Source organism: Corvus hawaiiensis, chromosome 12 (genome assembly GCF_020740725.1).
Source record: "Corvus hawaiiensis isolate bCorHaw1 chromosome 12, bCorHaw1.pri.cur, whole genome shotgun sequence".
NCBI lineage: Eukaryota > Metazoa > Chordata > Aves > Passeriformes > Corvidae > Corvus > Corvus hawaiiensis.
This window is the reverse complement of record NC_063224.1, coordinates 20,556,652-20,577,266: the sequence shown is the minus strand read 5'-3', so window position 1 is coordinate 20,577,266 and position 20,615 is coordinate 20,556,652. Positions and strand designations below refer to the sequence as shown.

The 20,615-nt window shown below is 40.5% G+C and overlaps 1 protein-coding gene across 3 annotated transcripts in view; it reads right to left on the bottom strand.

Moving 5' to 3' along the window:
* The window catches only part of PEPD (peptidase D), a 154,049-nt gene that overhangs the window by 125,242 nt on the left and 8,192 nt on the right, over window positions 1-20,615 (bottom strand). For all 3 annotated transcript variants that reach the window (XM_048316318.1, XM_048316317.1, XM_048316319.1), the window contains 3 exons: window positions 4,555-4,618; window positions 2,498-2,545; window positions 788-849 (listed from right to left, as the gene is read on the bottom strand). In XM_048316318.1, the coding sequence (XP_048172275.1) occupies window positions 788-849; window positions 2,498-2,545; window positions 4,555-4,618 (174 nt within the window). The remainder of the gene's footprint in view (window positions 1-787; window positions 850-2,497; window positions 2,546-4,554; window positions 4,619-20,615) is intronic.

The window sequence follows — 20,615 nt, the reverse complement described above, 5'->3', positions numbered from 1 at the left end:
ACATCTCAGCACAACTGCTTATTTTAACACACTTTTTAATAAGGGGGGTATATTTCTTTTTTGCCATACACTTGAGCTAAAACAGAAAATTATCTCCTTTTAAAGATATCATACAGAACAGATAGTTGTATTTCATTAAAAATTGAGGCCACCATCCTTACATCCCAGAGCAAGCTGTGATGTATTTCTAATTACTGCACTTTCAAAATACTGCACACAGGAAGACATTTTCACCCCACTAGTAGCCAAACTTCATAAAAAGACAGCATTAAGGGACACTAAAAGATCACATCTAGACAGAGGAATGATTATTCCTTTTTTTGTGATTTGTGATTTTATTTTACACCTGTAATGTAACATTTTTTCAGAAGACTGTGCATACCAGAGACCCTAATATCTAGATTAATAATGTGCAGGGAAATCAGTAAGAGAAAGAGGCTACTCTTAAGGATTAATTTTTCTGCAATCTGAAAATCAAATATTCCAATCCCCAAAGTGGAAATGGATGTATGAGGACGGGTCTATTTGGTTTTAAATAGCTACAGTAAACACAGACCAAGAGATAATTTGGATTAATTTAGATGCAAAAGAGATTTCAGAAAAAAAAAAAACCAACTGTATTTCAAGTCATTAGAAACATGTATCAAAATTTCTATGGAAATAAAATGTTTGGCATCTGATCTGCCATTCAACATTCTGCCACTAAGAAAAAAAGATAATTTAAAATATAAAATGAATTCAACATAACTGTGTAACAATTAATGTACAAAAAAGCCGTGTCACTTACTGGCTGATCCCCTCAAAGGAAGCTTCTTTGGAGACATTTCCACTATCAGTATTAACACCACGCTGGGAGGAAAAAGATTAAAAATACTATGACTCTGAGCCAAACACGGGTATTTAAAATTTAAATCATGGGGAGAACTTGATTGCAGTAAGTATTTGGGAAAACTTACACATAAGTTTACCTGAATCACTATAAATAAAAAACCCCCAACTGTTTGTTCAAACACAGTCCAGTATAAGAAATAATCAGTTCCATAGGAGACCAGCACAGAACTCAGGTCAGGATGTGCTGCTTAAGAAAAAGACAAACTTCCATTTCTAATGCCCTTATGTCTTGAGAGGGAGATGTGAGACCTATAAAATAACTATACAGGGCAAGAGAATGAAAAATAGGCAAGTTTTCTTCTAAAGTAATTTAATATTAAAATAAATTATTGTGCCCTGCCCGGCAATGTTACTATTTAAATTTGCTTGCTGCTCCCCTACAGCTTTCCATTCAAGCAAGGAGCATAAGCAAGAGTATTTTGGCTGCCACACAGCAGATGAACACTTCTGACATGAGTCTGGGGAACCCTGCAGAGCAGCATTACAGTTCTGTATCTGGAACAAGACCAGAGGAGGAGAGGACCAGGTTTCCATTCAGCAGCAGACAGAGAAGTGCTCTTCCCTTCTCTGAACACTTCTTCATGGCAGTGGGAGGAATGTGAAAGCACCACAGCACCCTCCTCTCAGCCAAAAATTATGTGAAAATTCCTGATTACAACAGGATACTCCCAGAGTGATAACTACCCAACAACTCCATGTGAAGAAATGCACAGTAAGAAGCACAAGATGGTCAAACATTCCATTTCCCTCATTTCTCTTAAAGAACATGAAGTTAAGCCATAGGGGCATCTTTTAAGTGTATATGTGTGTATACAAATATAAACGAAAGAAAGACTGAAAACTCTTTAGGGCCTCTGTTCTTAGTGGATAAAGAATTCAGATCTGAGGCCATGTAACTTCCTGAAGAGGGACCTTTTTTTGTTAAGATTTCTGCCTGGTCTCTATCATAGGAAAACAAGAAATCCAGGAGCTGCCACTGCATTTGCTGTAAGGGAAATCTCAGAGTCAGCAAAGAATTTCTATACAGATTGGAGACAATAAAACAGCTAGTGAGAGTTTACAGAACACCTGTAAAGCAGGGGAGCAGCTGGGAGAGAGGTGATGGGGAAGGAGAAACTCACAGTCTTCACCTCCATTCGTTCATCCTTCTTCCAAAGAAATAAGCAAGCACCATGCAAAATATTTAGCAGGCATTTGATACTGCCTCGCTCCTCCCACAAGCTGTTCTTACTAAACCACTCTGTGCAGAAAAAATATTCCCTGAATCCTTGTGGGATTCCCACAGAAAAGCCCAAACATGCTCATGACATGACCAGAATAGCATAAAAGGAAAAAGGAGTTTGAAGTCAGGGTAGATAGGGTGGAGGCCATCATAGTCAATGGGCTTGTCATGTTTTACCAGAAAACCAGTACAGCTTTTGGCAGACAGAATGCAGACTGGATGAGGCCACAGGCTACAAATCTTAAAATCTAGAAGACTAGATTTTTATACATAGGTGACTTCAAATTTGGTGTAATATGGGGAGGAAAAAACAGAGAATGACAGTGCAAAGAAATGCTGCATAAACTGGTATCCTTATTGAAGAAATTTCAGAATATGACTTACCAAAGTGAGAAGTACAGCAGGTTTCTTCAAAGCCAAGACACTGGATATCTAAAAAGAGGTGTTAGATTACTGTTATTTGTCTTTTTTTTCTTCCTCATAACCACATTGATATCAATTTCATCAATATTCACTGTATATAAAGTAAATGAGCTGCAAAGACAAAAATGTTCCTCTGATACCTTTCAGATATTGTAGTATTACTTGAAACATACAACAAGAGACAGTAGAATACAAAATATTGACAGAAATGCAGTGATCAAGTTGATGGTGTCCTTTAAAGACATAAATACCAACCATAACTCATGTCTACTGTCATCATTAGGAAGACACAACATAGGAGCCAAAAAATTGTAATGTCACACAGAAAGAAGGAACACCAGGGTACTCTATCCTGCACATATAAAATTTACATTAGTATTGTAACATTACAATGTGTTAAATGCTTAGCAAAGAGTATTTACTGTTACTGTCACTGGGTCACTTCTACTGACTAATCCTTTTATTAGGCTCCTTCAGCCTCCTTCAAACATTCACAAACTAAGAACAAAATCACTGGGCTTGTAGAGTGCTGGGCTTTCAGAGCAGTTGCAGAGGGGTGAGTGCTGAATTACACATACCTTGAGGCAATGAACACATGACACAGCTTCATGGAGCACAATTCTATCAACTTTAAACCACCTTAATAGCTACTGCTAATATTAACAAAAGAAAGTATACGGCAGTGAAGTTCAAAAATACCAATTCCACCCTTTTTTTCATATCTTAATCTCATGAAGTATCAGGATTACACACACACGTTGGTCATTCATTGACATAAAGCTGTTCTATAAAAAAGGCCCTGGATGTCCTGATGGTGGAAAACCAACTCCTTGGCAAACAAGGCAAAAGTTATAGAAGAGAGCTGAACAGTTACGTTGCAAGCTTCAACAGCTTCTCACTTCAATACATGCAGTCCAGGTCAAAAGCAGCCTTCATTTTTTAATTTATTTACTGGTCCACATAAAGAGCTCTTTTTCTCATCAATGAAGTTTTTAAGCAGTAAAGAAGAAGAGAATAGAACTGCAATAAAGATAACTGTTGCAGAAAGTGACCCAAAACTACTAAAGGTGAATGTGATTTTTAAAGTGTGATTTTTAAAAATAAAACATGTATTTCCACTTGCAATTTTCACCATCTGACAGATGAGCACTGGAGCACCTGAACACTACGTGACTCCAACTCACACATGGCAAAAGTCAACCTCTCCATAGCTCCCTCCAGTCCCAGCTTCTGACATAAAGATCAAACTTCATTTTGTAGCTGGACTCATTATGAAAATTAAATGAAACCTCCTCACAGCTGATGAGAGCAAAACTTTTGGTCTAGAGAGTCAGTGTTCTACAGGAGCAGAAGAATCAGAGGAGTCTTCTTCAAGCTGCTCTCCATGAAAGTCACACACAGAGCTTGGCAGGAATACTGTCCTCACCTGCTGAGCCTTCCTACCAAAGAAACAATCGCTGGCCAGGTGCACAAGTGTACAAACATCTGCTCAGAAATTAAATCAGAAACCCAACTAAGCAAGGCACACTAGCATCTAGAAATGTGAATATATTTGCTTATTCAAGTAATAAGATGATTCTACAGAAAACAAGAGTGAGGCAGGCAGCCTTTCCCAACAGCTTTTTGGAGGCATAAAATGAACGAAGGCTCCCAAGACAGAGCTAGGACATGCAACCTCCTTGACAGCAATCTCCTCAAATCTCCAAGGCATGGCAAAAAATTTATTTAGTGACGTTTCATTTGGATAAAGCCACAAACTAACAGGTCTCATCATGCACAGAACATGTTTATGAGACTGCCTTTGGATTAAGAACTGTGTTCAGATCAAAAGAGAAGCCTTTAAAAAAACTTAAAAGTGCTTTGTAAGATAAAAGGGCATTTTCCAGTAACAGGAAAGGAAGAGAAGATCCCAAGTCAGGAGACATCCAGTAAGAAGAGGACTAAAATTATGCAAAGTCATTGCCACTCACTGATTTTGTATTCACAGAAAAAGGTAATCAGAAGCACAGACAACTCACCTCGGTCACATAGTGGACTTCATCCACAGCATATTTGTTCTTGAAGAATTCAGGGGGATGAATCCTTTGGAAAACAACAAAAAGAAACATTTGCGTTTAGCTTTGCTGTTATATTTAATAAGGCCACAGACAAAGAAATAATACTCTTTACTATCACAACAATAGAATCAGATATGAGGAATGTTTTAATAATCTTATCTTTGACTCTATTTCTCAAAATAGGAGATTACACAGAAAGTTGCCATGACTACAAAAATCAGTGTGTTTTAATCCAGTCCATGCTTAGACTGCACGGTCTCCTCTGAACGAAAGTGGTTTTTTCCCATTTTATGCAAGACAGTTTTGTTAAGGACTTTTGCCATGTCATTTATACACAACTTTTCAATTCAACAAACTTTGGAAGTATGTGGAAATAACAAAAGACCAGTCTGCCCTATGTTACATTCAAAGAATGAATAAAACATTCATTTTTTACCCTGGGAACTGCTCTAGCAGACTGAGAGCTATTAAGACACGAGCTCTGCTGCCTCTATTCCTCAGGACACCAGAGATCCACTCCTCTAACCCAACAGAGTGAGCAACTGTAGATACAAAAATGCTGCTAGCAAGGATTTTCTTGCTATTTTCTAAGTCCTTGAGACACTTTTCTCTCTCACAGAAGAGGTAGCAGCGAATGTAAACAACCAAGCCACCTGCAACCTTGAAAAGTCTTGTTTATGGTACAGTAGAAAAATATTTTGACAATGGATGTTTTAGGATTTTGGCCAATCACCCCCAAGGGGTGGCTGGTCCTTTGTCCAATTAGACTATGAAGAAAAAAGTCTATAAAAGAGTTTGTAAAATAATTAAATGAATAAATCTTGCTGCACAATTCCTGCCTGCTGGATCTTCTCTCCTCCTCCTCCCTATGGCTGCGGGACACGGTGATATACCCTAGGGCCCAGGCCTGCGGTAATAGGCAACTTTACATGTTCATGTCCAAAACTAAATCTCTTCTACTCTTTTCTCCTGATATCCAGCCATACATTTTTCTAAAGGCAAGAAGAACGTGAAGGATCTGCATGCAGTCTGTCCTTCCAGGGCTCTCCCGCTGGCTTCTGTACCAGTGCCTGTACTGTTGCTCATTCCTTGACCATATGGTAGCAGCCAGTTATTCAGAAGACTTCAGTCTCTGTTTATAATCTCCATCTTCCCAAAACTGAAATAAATACAACCTCTGTAATCCTGAAAATGTTATCTCGAAATAATAATAATTGAAAAAAAAATTTTAGAAAAGAAAAAAAAAAGGAAAAAAAAAATCACGCAGTTTACGTCATTCCACAGAGTGAAGAAAACAGGAGGAAAAAAAACATGGCTGGAAAGTGCTCGAGTCTGGGGGATCCCAGGTATTTTGCTTCCTGAGCAACAGCAGGAGAGCAGGAGGTGCATGCAGGATCAAAGCTCCAACTATGTAAACATTACACAACAAGAGCACAAGACCATCAGGGGAAAGAATAAATGAGGCTGGAGGCCAAAGAGCATTTCTAAGCTTGCAGTGAGGATCAGCAGAAGTGGTGGGACAAACAGCTCAGCACCTTGAGGAGCTGCTCCACACCAAAGGCACGTGCCAGAGCTGCTGGCAGTACCAAGAGGCTGGAGCACTGCCTTATGTCAGTTTTTTCAATCTTGTGTGCTCCTTTACCATTTACATTTCTTCATGCTCCAAACAGTACTGGGCTGTGACATGAACCACAACATGAAACTGTTTATGGTGTTCTCAAGTAGTAAATCACAGATTTTAAAAAATTTATTATCTGTGAAAATACTACTCAAAAGTAACACAAAACTATCTCATTATGTGTTCCCTTTTGCAATACTCCTTCTGTAGACTGTTCCTATCAGTGACGGAGATTTCAAAGCAATTATCATTTATCTTTTCTCCCTGGCTTATTTCGCACACAATTTAAAAAACTCCACTATACCCTCTTATCTTTATATACCCTCTATATTACAGTTCCCTCACCTCCAACTTTTGGGTACTCTGTTTCTCCTACAGGTATCTCTTTATTCTTCCTTCATTCCTCACACACTGAAGTATTTTTATAATCCAGAAACATGATGAACAGATTTAGCACCTTCCAGTTCTGTTCTCTTTCACAGTTTTAACCAATTCATCTGGTATCAGAAGAATCCCAACTGTAAAACCAGCTAATGTATGGCCAATGGTAATTTATGGTAACATATGCTCTTTAGAGCAATACATCCAAAGCACCTTTTTATAATTAGCTGCAATGTTTAAATCAAATAACTGTTTAAGGTAAATATTTCATAAAAGTATACCCACAAGTGTGCTGGATTTTACTGACTTCATTTAATGCAATTAAAGTAAGAATAGGTCTCATTTTCCACCACTCCAATAAGAAAACTTCTTTCTTTTCACAAGTTCTTTCTCAACTCCTTTTTTGTTCTTGTTGTTGCTAGTTGCCTCCTACAATTGTGTAGCCTACAGCACACTGCTGCGAATTTAATTCTTGGGTTATGGTTAATATTAATTCGTTCCAGCTTTAATCCCTCCAACATCTCTTTCTATGTACACTATGACTCTTTTGAGGAACAAAAGTAGCTCATCATTCTTTCAAGGCTGAGGAATTTTTCTCTAAGAGAAAGAGAACAGCAGTTTCTCACAATCCTCCATCCTCTCCCTCAGCTGTTAAAATAGGTCATCTCTGAGATACTTTTGACTCCATCACACCTAATGACAAGCTGCCAGGATTCCCAGATGTGTACCTCCCTGCTTATCTTCTCGCTATCTCACTCAAAAGTCGGCAAGACTTTTAGCATGAAGTTGAGAGCCAGACTTCTCAGCTCCTCTCTGAAGCACTCACAGCTCTGCCTCACTTTTTTTATACAGTCATTTAGCACCTCTGACTAGACGGAAAAATAAATTCATATACACTTCCCACAAACTACCATCCCACGAGAGCCATGATGCTCCAGAGATGAAGCTGCCTCTCCCACTGGGAAGATTTCTGCTAAGACCAACTGTGTTGCAGAAGCACAGAGGTGCAAGGAAAAAGTGTACATGAAGTCTATATTAGAGCCAAAAAATTCTATGCTGTCAGATATAGAAAAGCAGTATAGAAAGCAACCAAAGGTCAGGGAGAAAGAGAATCAAAACAAGAAAAGCAGGCCAAGGGAGGGAATTCTGCCCCTCAGCCCCACCCAGGTGAGACCCCACCTGCAGAGCTGCCCCAGCCCTGGGGCCAGCACAGGAAGGACCTGGAGCTGCTGCACAGAGCCCAGAGGAGGCAGCAGCATGAGCAGAGGGATGGAGCAGCTCTGCTGGGAGGAAAGGCTGGGAGAGCTGGCATTGCTCGGCCTGCAGAGAAGCTTCGGGGTGACTTAACTGCAGCCTTCCAGTGCCTGAAGGATCAACAAGAAAGATGGAGAAAGTCTATTTACAAGAGCCTGGAGTGACAGGACAAGGGGGAATGGCTTCCAACTGACAGAGGGCAGGGCTAGATGGGATACTGGGAAGAAATTCCTCCCTGTGCGGGTGCTGAGTTCCTGGCACAGGCTGCCCAGAGCAGCTGTGGCTGCCCCATCCCTGGAAGTGTCCAAGGTCAGGCTGGATGGGGCTGTGAGCAACCTGGGACACTGGAAGGTGTCCCTGCCCATGGTGGGGGCTTGGAACTTAATGATCTTGAAGGTCCCTTCCAACCCAGGCCATTCTATCATTCGGTGATCCTCAGTGGAACCTCTCCATAGTCTCTCTACTCTCTTCCATTTTTTCCCCAGTTTAGTGGGGCTCAATGAAAGATAATTATGCACAACATGGTAGTTACTCTAAAAAGTACCAGTGCAGAGTTCCTGAGCAGATACAGGGCTCAGTACCTACTTTTATCCAATTTGAATGCAAAAGATGCGAAAGTCTAGCACTGATCACCATTGTCACAGGGTATCTTCCATGAAATGCTCTCTGGCATAATCTAAATCAGAAGTTACATTCAGTTATCATAATTTCAAGTACATCTGACGCTTCCCAGGGATGAGGAGTGCTTCTCTCTACAAATGACTCTCAAGAAGCTAGAGTAACTTAACTGGTTACAACTTTCAGGTTTGGCTTTGTCATTTGTAACAGTGCTATGGGCTGCCAGTTTCAGAATTCTGATTAATCACTGCAGAGACTACATGCAAAAAAAAAAACCCACAGCAAGCCATAAATTAATCAGAAGGATAACCCAAGTGGAAGATATGATCCCAGATATTACTGAATCATGTCTCTTTACCTATACAAAAATAAACCCCAACCCTTTTGTGAACAGAAGCAATGACCTAATTTTTACAGGCTTCAGGCAGAGGCTTGGGGTGTGCAAAATTGTTTAGATTCCCTGACAACACAACTTGGAAAAACCCACAGAGAATAATGCACATCAGCCCTAAAAAGGCTCAATATCCTTTCCCTATTGTTTTATAACTCCAGCCAAGCAAATACCAGTGTTACTTAGAATTGTCAATAGTTAACTTCCAGAATAACAGGAGTCATCATTTTACTTTAAAATGGAAATAAACAACTCCAAACTCCTGGAACATGCCCATGTACGCATGGCCAAGCATCTAGGCAAAAATCTGGCATCTCAGAGTACATGGCCATCAGAAAGAAAATGTAAGAGTCCTGCACTGATGTTAATTTACATGAATATGGTCCTCATTTTTCTGATTTTCAGCCACAAAGGACCCCTTAAACAAGAGACTGTCTCTAGTTCACCACTTACAATTCATCCCAATTTCCGGTGAAAAAGCTTGAGTTATTTTGAGTTAAACATTAAAGCTGTTTACTTTTTGCTGATGTTTCCCATGAAACTCATCTCTCTTCTATGTTTTTCTACCCCATCTAGAACACCTACTTGGTTTCTTACTCTCAGGATTTTCACAGTGACTGGGAAATGCTGAAGATGGCCTAAAGATGCGAAGCTATGTTTTAAGAAGATCTGAATTCTGATAAACTGCCTTATTTTAACAGCTATGGTTTTATTTAGGCACCAAATATTGAAGATTCTCCTTCAATGATAACAAGTGACAGCTTTATTTTAAACAAAATTCTACTGAGGTAGCAATGGGAAAAAATAGGTGGGGGAGCAGCAGCAAAACCTTCACTGTAAAAATACAGTGTGAAACATTAAGTCAAAGAGTAAATTAATACCTTACGATAACACATTTATCAAACACAAAAACCACCAGTAAAAGTGTAAGGGAGCATAGTATTAAAAGCTAGTAATCATAGATCCTAGTCTGTTATTCATCTTAGTGAAAAAATCCAAGTTTAGAATAAACTTTTCCATTTGGTTTAACTAAATTCACAGTGGCACACGATGGCATGTTGAAAAACCACCATGCTTCACCAAATCACACCACCTCAGATTTTCCCAGACCACAGTACTAGGACTGCCTCCACTTAGATGGGATCCTCAAATAGGAATATAACACTGACTCCTCTGTTTATCCATCAGTAAGATGAACAGCTATGACAGCTCTGTGTATCTATAAATACACAAAAAATTTATTTTAAAGCTTTTACATATTTGGACAAAATTCAAATCACAATTTCTTTGCAGTAGTTTATCAACCATGTTATATTTCCACTTTAAACCCAATAAAAACTCAGTCTCATTGTCTAAAAACATTTTAAACCTGTTGTTCATTATATTGCACAAGAATTCATAACATCTCTCAGGATTCAAATCTTAAGAGAGCTGTACAAATGTGACATTACTGTAAGAATTCTATTAAGCAACATTTCTTTGTATGCTAAAGGACTCTGGAGCAATAGCCTTGTAATACCAACATGATAAAAAGTGTTCTAGTTTTCAGAACTGTATTCAGAAGAGAGGTAAAATGAGATGGATCTACATCACAAATGCCAAAGAAAAACTGTGAACAGAATTTATAGCAGCTGATAGCTATTCCTGAAAGAAATGCATCTAAGCCAACTGCTAATATATTTGCAGCCTAATTGCTGATATCCATATATATGCTTTCATTTGCATCTAAACATTTGTCCAAACTTCAATATATTTAACAGTTATTCCTAAAGGTTGCTTTGTATTTTCATGTTTCAATGCTTCTAGGACAGATTTTCAGTTTTCAGTTTTTACAGTGCATCAGCTCTAAAATGAAATTCAGCTTTTCCTGAAGTAGTCTGATTTAGCTTTTCTTCAGCATTTCAGTTGGAGTTCCTAGTTCAAGATTACTTATCTTACTGCATAGCCTAGAATGTAAAATACTCATGTGGGGAAAAAAATATTCCAAATGGTATGTTCACTATGAATATTAAACAAATTATACACCCTTATTGTTACGATTTGAATGGTTTCAGAGAATTCTTTAAGTCCTCACATCTGGCCTTGTCTGTGTTTTGCAGCTATTATGGAAGAAGGGTGTCTTACTCCACTGTTACGTATAAAAGAAAGCAATAGGTGTAGCCTACAATAAGCACCAATGTGATGAAACTGCTCTTCTGCAAAATGAAATATTAATTTAATATCAAGTGGCACAGACAACAAAGCAGTATTCCAGATGGCTGACCACACATGCTATCACTGAACGTATATTAGGGCAAATAATGAGAATTACCTACAATTTCTAATACCTGTATCTGGCTTTAGGAAAAAAAAAAAGGCCAAAAAGGCCAAAAAAAAACCAAATAAACAAACAAAAACACCACCAAAAAACTCCCAACCAACCAACAAAAACCAACAGTATTAACTTAATGTCTTTTTTTAAAAGGAGCAGTAGGAAGCTCAAAATAACCAGTCAACAACCATTTTGAGGAACTCCTAGTATGTCAGGGAAGAAGACAGCAAGTACTGACACAAAGCAACATTCCATGCTAAAGACTCTCTCCTACAATTAAAATACAGATCCACAAGTCTTATTGTCTTTTGGATCCACAGCTCCTGGTAAATACCAGAAAGTGATATTCTCACCAGCAGTAATTAGAAGTTAGAATTAACACGGTTGGAACAGTAACAGAATAGACCAATAACAAAGACTTCTACACAATAATGTTCAGGGTACAGTACTCTCTTAATAGGTTCTACAAGTTTTATTGCCTAAAATACATGAAAAATATACCAAGCTTGTATCACAAAATAAGGAGAGGATGATTCTTGATGCACTGAGACAGAAAGGCTAAAACTAGTGAACTTCACAGTAAAGCTTTCTGCTTCTTCCATTCAACCCTGACTTTCACATTCAGAGTAACAGATATAAAACACCACTTTATGGCAAAATCACTTTGTCTTGAGCAAATTAAATGCCTACATTATCCTGCAGGTAGTGCCTGTACGTGGCACTGCAGCATGCACACACTTACTGCCAGCAAGTCATGGCATGAGTTACATCACATTTTTCCTCACTTAAATAAGGGAAAGCACATGCACAAGGAGAAAATTGGACAAGCATAATCTTCAGCAACTGAAGTTCTACACAGTCAACAACTCATTTCTCAGTCCTTGCTAGAATGAGCTTAAAGCAGAGTACAAGTTTCAGAGAGACTGCAGACACAGAATAACCACCCTGGCAAAATTTAAAGCAGAAGAATAGAAATACATTAGAAAATGTTAAGGCGAAAAGGGATGCAAAAGCAATGTTTTAATGCTGTCAGAGATTCACCAATAAACTCCTTTCTCATTACAATATCATCAAGTTAACAGATGGCAAAGCATTAACCAAACAAGAGAGTGTCAAGGACTGCGAGGAAGAACAACACAGCACACTTCACAAGACACCAGCAGATGTTCCTGATTTTGTCCAAAAAAATGCCATCACCTTTATATTCCAAAGGAATTTCACTATCTCAAACAAGAAGATTAAAAGGCATCAAGCTAGATTTAAAACAAAACAGTACTAACGGGCTTGCTGGTATCACAGACAGCCTCCAGCAATGTTTTGACTACCTTAATGGTACTCCCTTTCCACAATTCTCTAGATTGCTGCTACGTTCTTTGAAAGCCAAAACTACCTGTACACATGGAAAATCAGACTCCTTGCTCCTTTTGATACGGTCGACAATAAGATGGATTCTGAGAAAATAATTGACTTCAAAAGAAATCAAGCTGAAGATGACAACTGAACCTGATCTGACTGGAAAACAAGTAAGAGAAGCCCCACCTGTCTGAGGGACAGAACAGTAGAGTCCACGAGCATGAAGCTGGACACAAGGTGCTGGGTATGTGATACTGGACTTCCCACTGCTACACACAGATCATGCAGAATCCAAATAACTAGGAGCAAGAATACAGGCCATTGGACTTAGGATATCTGAAATAAAGTATCGAGGAGAATGTCACAATTAGTGCTAGTAAAAGCCAAACACTGACCTACCGATTTCATCTGCTTCAAGTATACAGTCTCATTGCTCCTGCTCAGTTATTCCCACTACAGGTATTCCCAAAAGATGAACAGTTCTTTAGACTTTCTATAAATTCTACCTCAAGCAGCAGTATCTCAATTAGACATTTAAGAGATACTATCAAGAGCTACCCGACAAAAACACAGAAAACTTGCAATTGGTAACCTTTGCTTTATTTCTCTCTGCAAATAAAATTCTTCCTTGGAGTCAAGGGCTCTATACAGAGAGAAATGTGACTAAGGAAATGTTTACACACTGAAATCCCCAAAAGATAGTCTTGTAGCATTAAACTGATGACAAATACTCATTAGAAAGCTCTCTTCTCAAATAAAAAGAGCACAAGAATTATAGTGGTTAAGATATTAAGTGTAATTTCTAGGTCACTATATAGAAAGTGTTCCACTCGAACACTGGTCTCAATTCAAGCTTCTTAACAAAGAAAGTTACACACCGAATATGTCAATAGCAGATGTTCTGCTTGTACTTTGGAAAAACACCAATATTAGAGGGGAAACAAGTAATACCTAGTATCCCACAAGAAAGTACTATAGCAAGCTCTGGAATGTGAGTAGCATGTCTCACAGCTCCCATATTAATCAGTAAGAGAATGAGAGGAAGCAGCACTGATTTTTACAGCAGCACTGGATGACTTGAACAGCTTTAAGAAGGAAGGGGATGGTAACATTCCCATTTTACAACTTGTAAGGAAAGCTAAACCACAAAGAAATTAAATGAACTTGACACAACTCAATGGGCACAAAGAAAAGACTAAATCTACCCTTGTACACAGTGCCCTATCCACTGCATCACGTTGCCCCTGCCAGACAAAGAAGTATCTGGTGTCCCCCAGGACTGGGGTTGTGGCTACCTGCTCTGACTGCCAGACCTCCAGCAAGGGGTACACAGCAGTAAAACACAGTCTGCCTGCTTTACACTCACATTTAGCTTTTAAGAAGCACTAATACTAATGATACATTTCTCTAACATCTTTTAACAGAACAGTTGGGTTTGTTTTTTCTTTTCTGTTTATCAACAGAGACCACACTCTTTCAGGGACTCCTTCCTGAGCATAGAGGTCACAGGGAATAAAAAACATAAGGAAAACAGTTAACATCAAGAGCTAAGAACGTGGAATTTTATAAGTGCAAGAACAGAGGAACCACTGTAGGTATTTCACTTGAGCTTTTTTTCACTGAAGCACCTTCCCAAATGCAGGGCAACAAGAAGGAGAGCTCTGCCCTCAGGCCAGGCAGTGGCACAGCAGAAGGCAGTGTAGTGTGGAGGTGCAGAGCCTTGTTGGAGCACTGCTGGCAAGCCCCCATGGACATTTCTTTTGCTGCAGCTCACCTTCCTACCAGCAGCAGGTGTTTTGAAGAAAAACACAGGGCATGCCTGATAAAAAAAACCCCTTAGATTCTCTGATACTTCAAAATGTTATCAGGAGTTTATATCACCGAACTCAGTACTCCTGGTAGCACATTACATAAAGTATAAAATAAGAAATGCCTGGTGGGAGTTATCAACATTCCCTGTCACACCACAGGAATGAGATGTGCTATCTCATTCTGTGGTTTGAAGCCACATCCGGATATTAAAAAACTCGGGTAGAGCATCGTCAAACAGATTTGCTTAGTGCTGGTTCTTTTCTCAATATGCCTGAATCAAAAAGAGGAGAGGAAAAAGAAGCACTCTTAACACTCGAGCATTCACTTATAGGTGTATGCTGGTAGAGACGGCCAATCAATGGACTGATACAAATTGCTATTATGGTTTCAAGTCTTCTCAACAAGAAACTTAAGGTGTTGAAGAAAGCAGTAAGAAAGCAAAGATTTATAAAAATAATTACTGAAGTAAAAGTCATAAAAACAACGCACATTCCTCCCAGAGCAAGCAAGGCTTGTGGACAGTGAGAATACTGGGACAATGACTAAACTGAGCATTTGAGAAGTCTAAGCATTTGATCAGTGCTTTTAGAGCAAACAATTGTCAGTAAAGCAGCAAGAGCAAGCCAGACATTAATTATACTGAAAATGTAATTTTTATCCACAGAGAAATTGGGCAGCAGGCCCATGGGATTCTCATGAGGTTTAACAAGACCAAGTGCTGGAGCTACATCTGTGTTGGGGCAATCCTCGGGACCAATTCAGGCTGGGAATGAACAGGTCAAGAGCAGCTCTGGGAGAAGGACTTGGGGATACTGGTGGGTGAGGGCTGGCCCTACCCCAGCTGTGTGTGCTGGGACCCAGAAACCCCTGTGCCCTGGGCTGACTGCCCAGTGTGGGCAGCAGAGGATGGCGGAATTCTTCCCCTCTGCCCCACTCAGGTGAGACCCCACCTGCAGAGCTGCTGGAGAGAGTCCAGAGGAGGCAGCAGCATGATCAGAGGGCTGGGACAACTGGGATTGTTCAGCCTGCAGGGGAGAAGCTTCAGGGTGACTTAACTGCAGCCTTCCAGTGCCCGAAGGATCACCAAGAAAGATGGAGAAAGTCTATTTACAAGAGTGTTGGGGTTTCAGTTTAGTCTTAGTTTTTTTTCTGTTAAAGGAATTTTCTCCCATATGCATGTTGCTAGGGGACAAATAGCTGTACTTAAGAAAGACAAAAAGGGGGGTGGGGCGGGCCTGGCTACTCCTTTGTCTACACCTGGGTGTGGGGTCAGTTCGCTCTGAGCGTCCGGAGAGAGAAGCTGCAGAGAAAGGAGATGCTGCTGCTTTCTTTTTGGCCGTTCTTTCTTCCTGCTGGAAACAACGCCGGGACCCCAAAAGCCGCTTTCCCTGCCCTGCTGGAGGCCCAGCTGTGGCTGCCCTGCCCCGCTGCTGCTTCGAGCTTTCGCTACGCTGTAGCCCTGCTCGCCCCGCCTGCCTGGGCCTCCGTGGGGTTCTCCCACCTGGATACATCTCGCCTGCCACCCGGGATTTGTGCTCATCCCTGCCGTTCCAGCCTGCTGTTCCCGAGAGTCCAGGATCGGCTGCCCAGCGGTTTGTGAAGCCTTTGTTCCATCCCTTCCCGGGATCCCGGGGCACCGGTGCCGCGTGCTCCCCGAGCTCGCTCCGGAGCGCCCCCTGCAGCCGCGGGGGAACCATCGCACCTGCCCTGCTCACCGGGAGCCGCCAGCGCCCCTGCCGGCTGCGAGCGGAACTGCACCCGAGGGGAAAGGGCCTGACAGCCGAGAAGGCTGGCACTGGGTTTGTGATTGTTTGCTGTTACTGCCATAGGTATTGCTGTTTGTTTGACTGGTTATACACATATAGATATATAACAGTAAAGAACTGTTATTCCTATTTCCCACATCTTTGCCTAAAGGCCCTTGATTTCAAAATATAATAACTTAGAGGGAAAAGGGGTTATATCTGCCACTTCAAGGGGGGGCTTCTGCCTTCCTTAGCAGACACCTGTCTTTCAAAACCGAGACAAAGAGCCTGGAGTGACAGGACAAGGGGGAATGGCTTCCAACTGACAGAGGGCAGGGCTAGATGGGATACTGGGAAGAAATTCCTCCCTGTGCGGGTGCTGAGTTCCTGGCACAGGCTGCCCAGAGCAGCTGTGGCTGCCCCATCCCTGGAAGTGTCCAAGGTCAGGCTGGATGGGGCTGTGAGCAACCTGGGACACTGGAAGGTGTCCCTGCCCATGGTGGGGGCTTGGAACTTAATGATCTTGAAGGTCCCTTCCAACCCAGGCCATTCTGTGGTTTTATAACATACAATAATAAATGAATGGGGGACAAGAAATGGAAATCACTGTACCTGGGAGAGAACTGGAATCATGAAAAATAAGCAGCCTGGAGAATTACACAAGTAAGTCTCGTCAGTCAAAGGCCCAGCTTTATTGTGCAGTTTTGAAAGGATCAGATGAAGGGTAAAGCAACAGATGTACTATCTGAATAATAGTAAAATATTTGACAAAAATCTCTCTCAAGACTGTTTACTCTCCAAAATCAACTCAAATTGGCTTGGACAGAAACACTACAATGTAACCTGAAACCAAATGACTAGTCATAATAAAAAATGGAAAAGCCTAAAGCAGAAAATAAAAATAAATAAATAAAAAGATGAGCATTCCCCAGGGTGGGAAACCCTCCAACTGCCACACTGAAAAGTGCTGTGTCAATTTACACTGATGTTCCCAGAAGTTAAAGCAATAAACAGAAATGGACTGCAAGTCTTGATTAGTGGGATAGTGCAAAGATTGAAATTAGTTCTGACACTACTCAGAAACAGAAGCAGAACTGAGTATGTTTGAGATCCACAGAGGACATTTCCAGATGGTAACAAACCTTTCAGATAAACTGCAATGCCAGTTGGTACTGAACAGTAATAAGACAACCTAAAGTGATTAAAACCTGGGGGTTTTTTTTAAAAGCAAAATAAAGATTCAGTGGGTACTGGGAAGGGAAAAATTACAGTAAAAGACCAAACTGAGAGACACAGAAAAAGAAAAGCGTATTTCATTTTAGAGAAAAAATTACAATAAAAAAAAGCAGGAGATGGCGAATCAGTTTGGAAGGTAAAACCAAAGAACACATAGCTCTGGAGCAGGCTGTGGAGAAGAGGACCTGTATGCTCCACATTAATAAAACTCCTGTAGAAGACGTCCTTCATTCCTGCAAAATGTACATCAAGAAGAGCAATTAAGGAAATCTGGAGTTCATTCCCTATAACCCCCCCACACACTGCACTATCTTTCCAAAGAGCTGTCTCCACTGTCAGCTTCCCTTCCACACACCTTGCTGTCTCATCGCCAGACCAAGGGTAATTAGTGCACCAGTCTCTGTCACCATGATACAGTCAGATAAACATACCATGCTGTGCACGATTTAATACTCACAGTTATTCAAAATACAAATGCCACAAAATCTCACCAATCTCCATTAAGAAGAAGAGATCAAGAAATCAATTTCTTAGCTTCTAGTTTTCACAGTCACAAAAAGTCTATAAGAAAAGAAAGGTAAAAGCCCCCACAGACTGAGAGGCTACTTTCTTTTACAAAAGTGCTAAGGGGAAAAAAGCGAACAAACAAAAAACCCCAACCATACACTTCTGTACTTTTTTCAAAAGGCAGTAAAACTACTCAGCTTTGCTGATGTCAGTCAAGTGTAATCACCAAAACCAAAGGTTGATTTCAGTTGCAACCTACTTAAAATTTATGACAGTGTTTTAAAGAGCTTCCTCATTAGGTCACTGGGAAATAAATTTGCAGCTCCAAGTGCTACTCCAAGGTTCAACTTTGAACACAGAGACAACTTTCAATCAAATTAATGGAAAAACATTACTTATAGTGGGTGCAATGCTGGATTAAAGTTGCAATACTTACCAGTCATCCAGCAGAGCTTCAGAGAAAACCCAGGAAACCGCACAGGAAATTAGGCACCACAGTACTATTTTACTGTTCGGGCCAATAATACATTTAATATGCATTTCTAATGTTAGAGCACGAAACGCTTAAATATTTTTTGTCTTCCATTAAGAACACTCTATGTGCAAAGGCTATTAAGTTATTTTGGCATGCTCTCCACATAAAGCAGCTGCTGTACAGCATGTTTTACTTTATAAAATACCTTTAATCAGCACACTGACTAGTACTGTCATTTATAATTAAGGAGGTAAATAGCAGGTGCAGCATTAATTAGCAAAACTGAAGTCTTTGTGAAGACATGCAGTCATACCAACTCAATGCTTTCTAGGAACAGAAATGATTGCTAACAGCTTTCTTGCACCACAAACTTGACTAGGTAAGACTGTACCAAGAAAGAGGGGCATTTACAAAACAGTTACACTTCTGAAGCCTTCATCACAATCCTGTATTACTGGACTCATTTCTTAAACTCTTCCTTCTAAAGTTAAAAATAGAAAAATATTTTGGAGCAGAAAAGCCACCCACTAAGCTCAGAATCATCTCAGAGTCTGTGTGTCTGCCTTACAAATGATGGAGGGACAGGGGCAGAGGTACAAGTCAAGAGGCAGGCGAAGTGGTTCCCTTACTTGAAAAGGTTTTTCCAGCCAACAAGTAAGAAATTGGCTGGCCCAGCATCTGGAGAAATGCCCACACCCATAATTTAAAAACAGAGCAACGTTGTTGCGATCCCTTCCATGAACGCAGGACCACCAGTCCTACAACTACTCTCATAACAATTCTGCAACTGCCACCTTAAAAGGCTGTGGATTTTTTGGAGAAGGTCCATAGTCTGCGAGTTAAATTAAATCTCTCCTTCCTTTTAAAACTGCAGAGGTTATTTTAGCTTGAAGGACTTCTGAAAGGTAACCTTACAACTATTTACAAATCTTCAGAGCATACACATTCAGCATGAAGCCCTACCAGATCGGTAACACTTCCAAAGTGGTAGTCACCGTCAACACCAGTACTGCTTAGTGCTGGGCTGTGAGCTCACCCCAGCCCAGAGTGGTGCATCCACCATCTCCATGTCCACCTGTTCTGCAGAGTTCCCAGGCACCACCTCAGCATGCAGCACCACTCATAAAAACAAGTGCAGTGGTGAGGCTGGAAAAATTGCAGTGTTCATGGTCTCATTAGTGAACTTACGGTCTGCTGATCTCCAAGCTAAACACTCTCAGACACTGCGCTGGCTTTGGCCAAACTAAGACTGCAATCTGAATGGAGTCAAAAAGACCCATTTTTGTATTACTTCAAGGTAAAAAGATTAACCCCTCTGAAGGACACATTATCCATGCTATGCTTCAAAGGCAACTCAAATATGTGTTCTTCAGAAGTGAAGGCATAACAGTAAAGAGCCTTTTGCATTAATTTTTAGAGAATGTGTTTCTGCCTAAATTCACAAATTCCCACATCTGTCTTAAATAGAAAGCAGTATAAACACCGGGCAAAGCAACTCCACCCTGTGCTATGAACTTAGCAGACCAGCTGCAGATCTCTGTAAGACACCAACCTCACAAATACCACACAACACATTACACTGATTTCTGCTTCACTGATAGTAAATGACTGTTTCTTCAGTGGGTAGATAGCACCTTCCACAGGCACAGCAGTAAGCACTTCCAAGGCAAACTGCAGTAGATAAACTGCAGTGGATGGAAGGCATACTTACTTGTGTTTCTTTCAGTGCTAATTTTGACTTAAAATTTAATCTTCTGGGAAGGAACACAATCCCTAGCTGTGTGCAGTACCCACTGCCAACCAACTTACGAAGCAGAACCGCTACTGACTCACAAATGAGTTATTCATCCATCCTCCTTCTGACAAGCAGAAAAAGTACATGACCATGGCTGACAGAAGAGAAAACAAGATTAAAACAGAGGGATTCAGGAAGGGTAAGGAGAAGAATTTAGAAAACAACAAAGACTATTTGTTATACTCTGCAAGAGGACACAATGACAATAAACCACTTTTAACTAGACGTGTAATTCTGCAAATGGACAGATAACAAGCGCTGCACTGTTGTGGTATCCTGCAGTGGTAGGGAGGAGAAGAGAGATCCAGCAGGCAGGAATTGTGCAGCAAGACTCCTTTATTTAATTATTTTACAAGTCTTTTATGGACTTTTTTCTTCATAGTCTAATTGGTCAAAGGATCAGCCACCCCTTGGGGTGATTGGCTAAAATCCTAAAACATCCATTGTCAAAATATTTTTCTACTGTACTATAAACAAAGGTTTTGCAAGGTCACAGGTGTTCATAGCTTATAGAACTCTACTAATA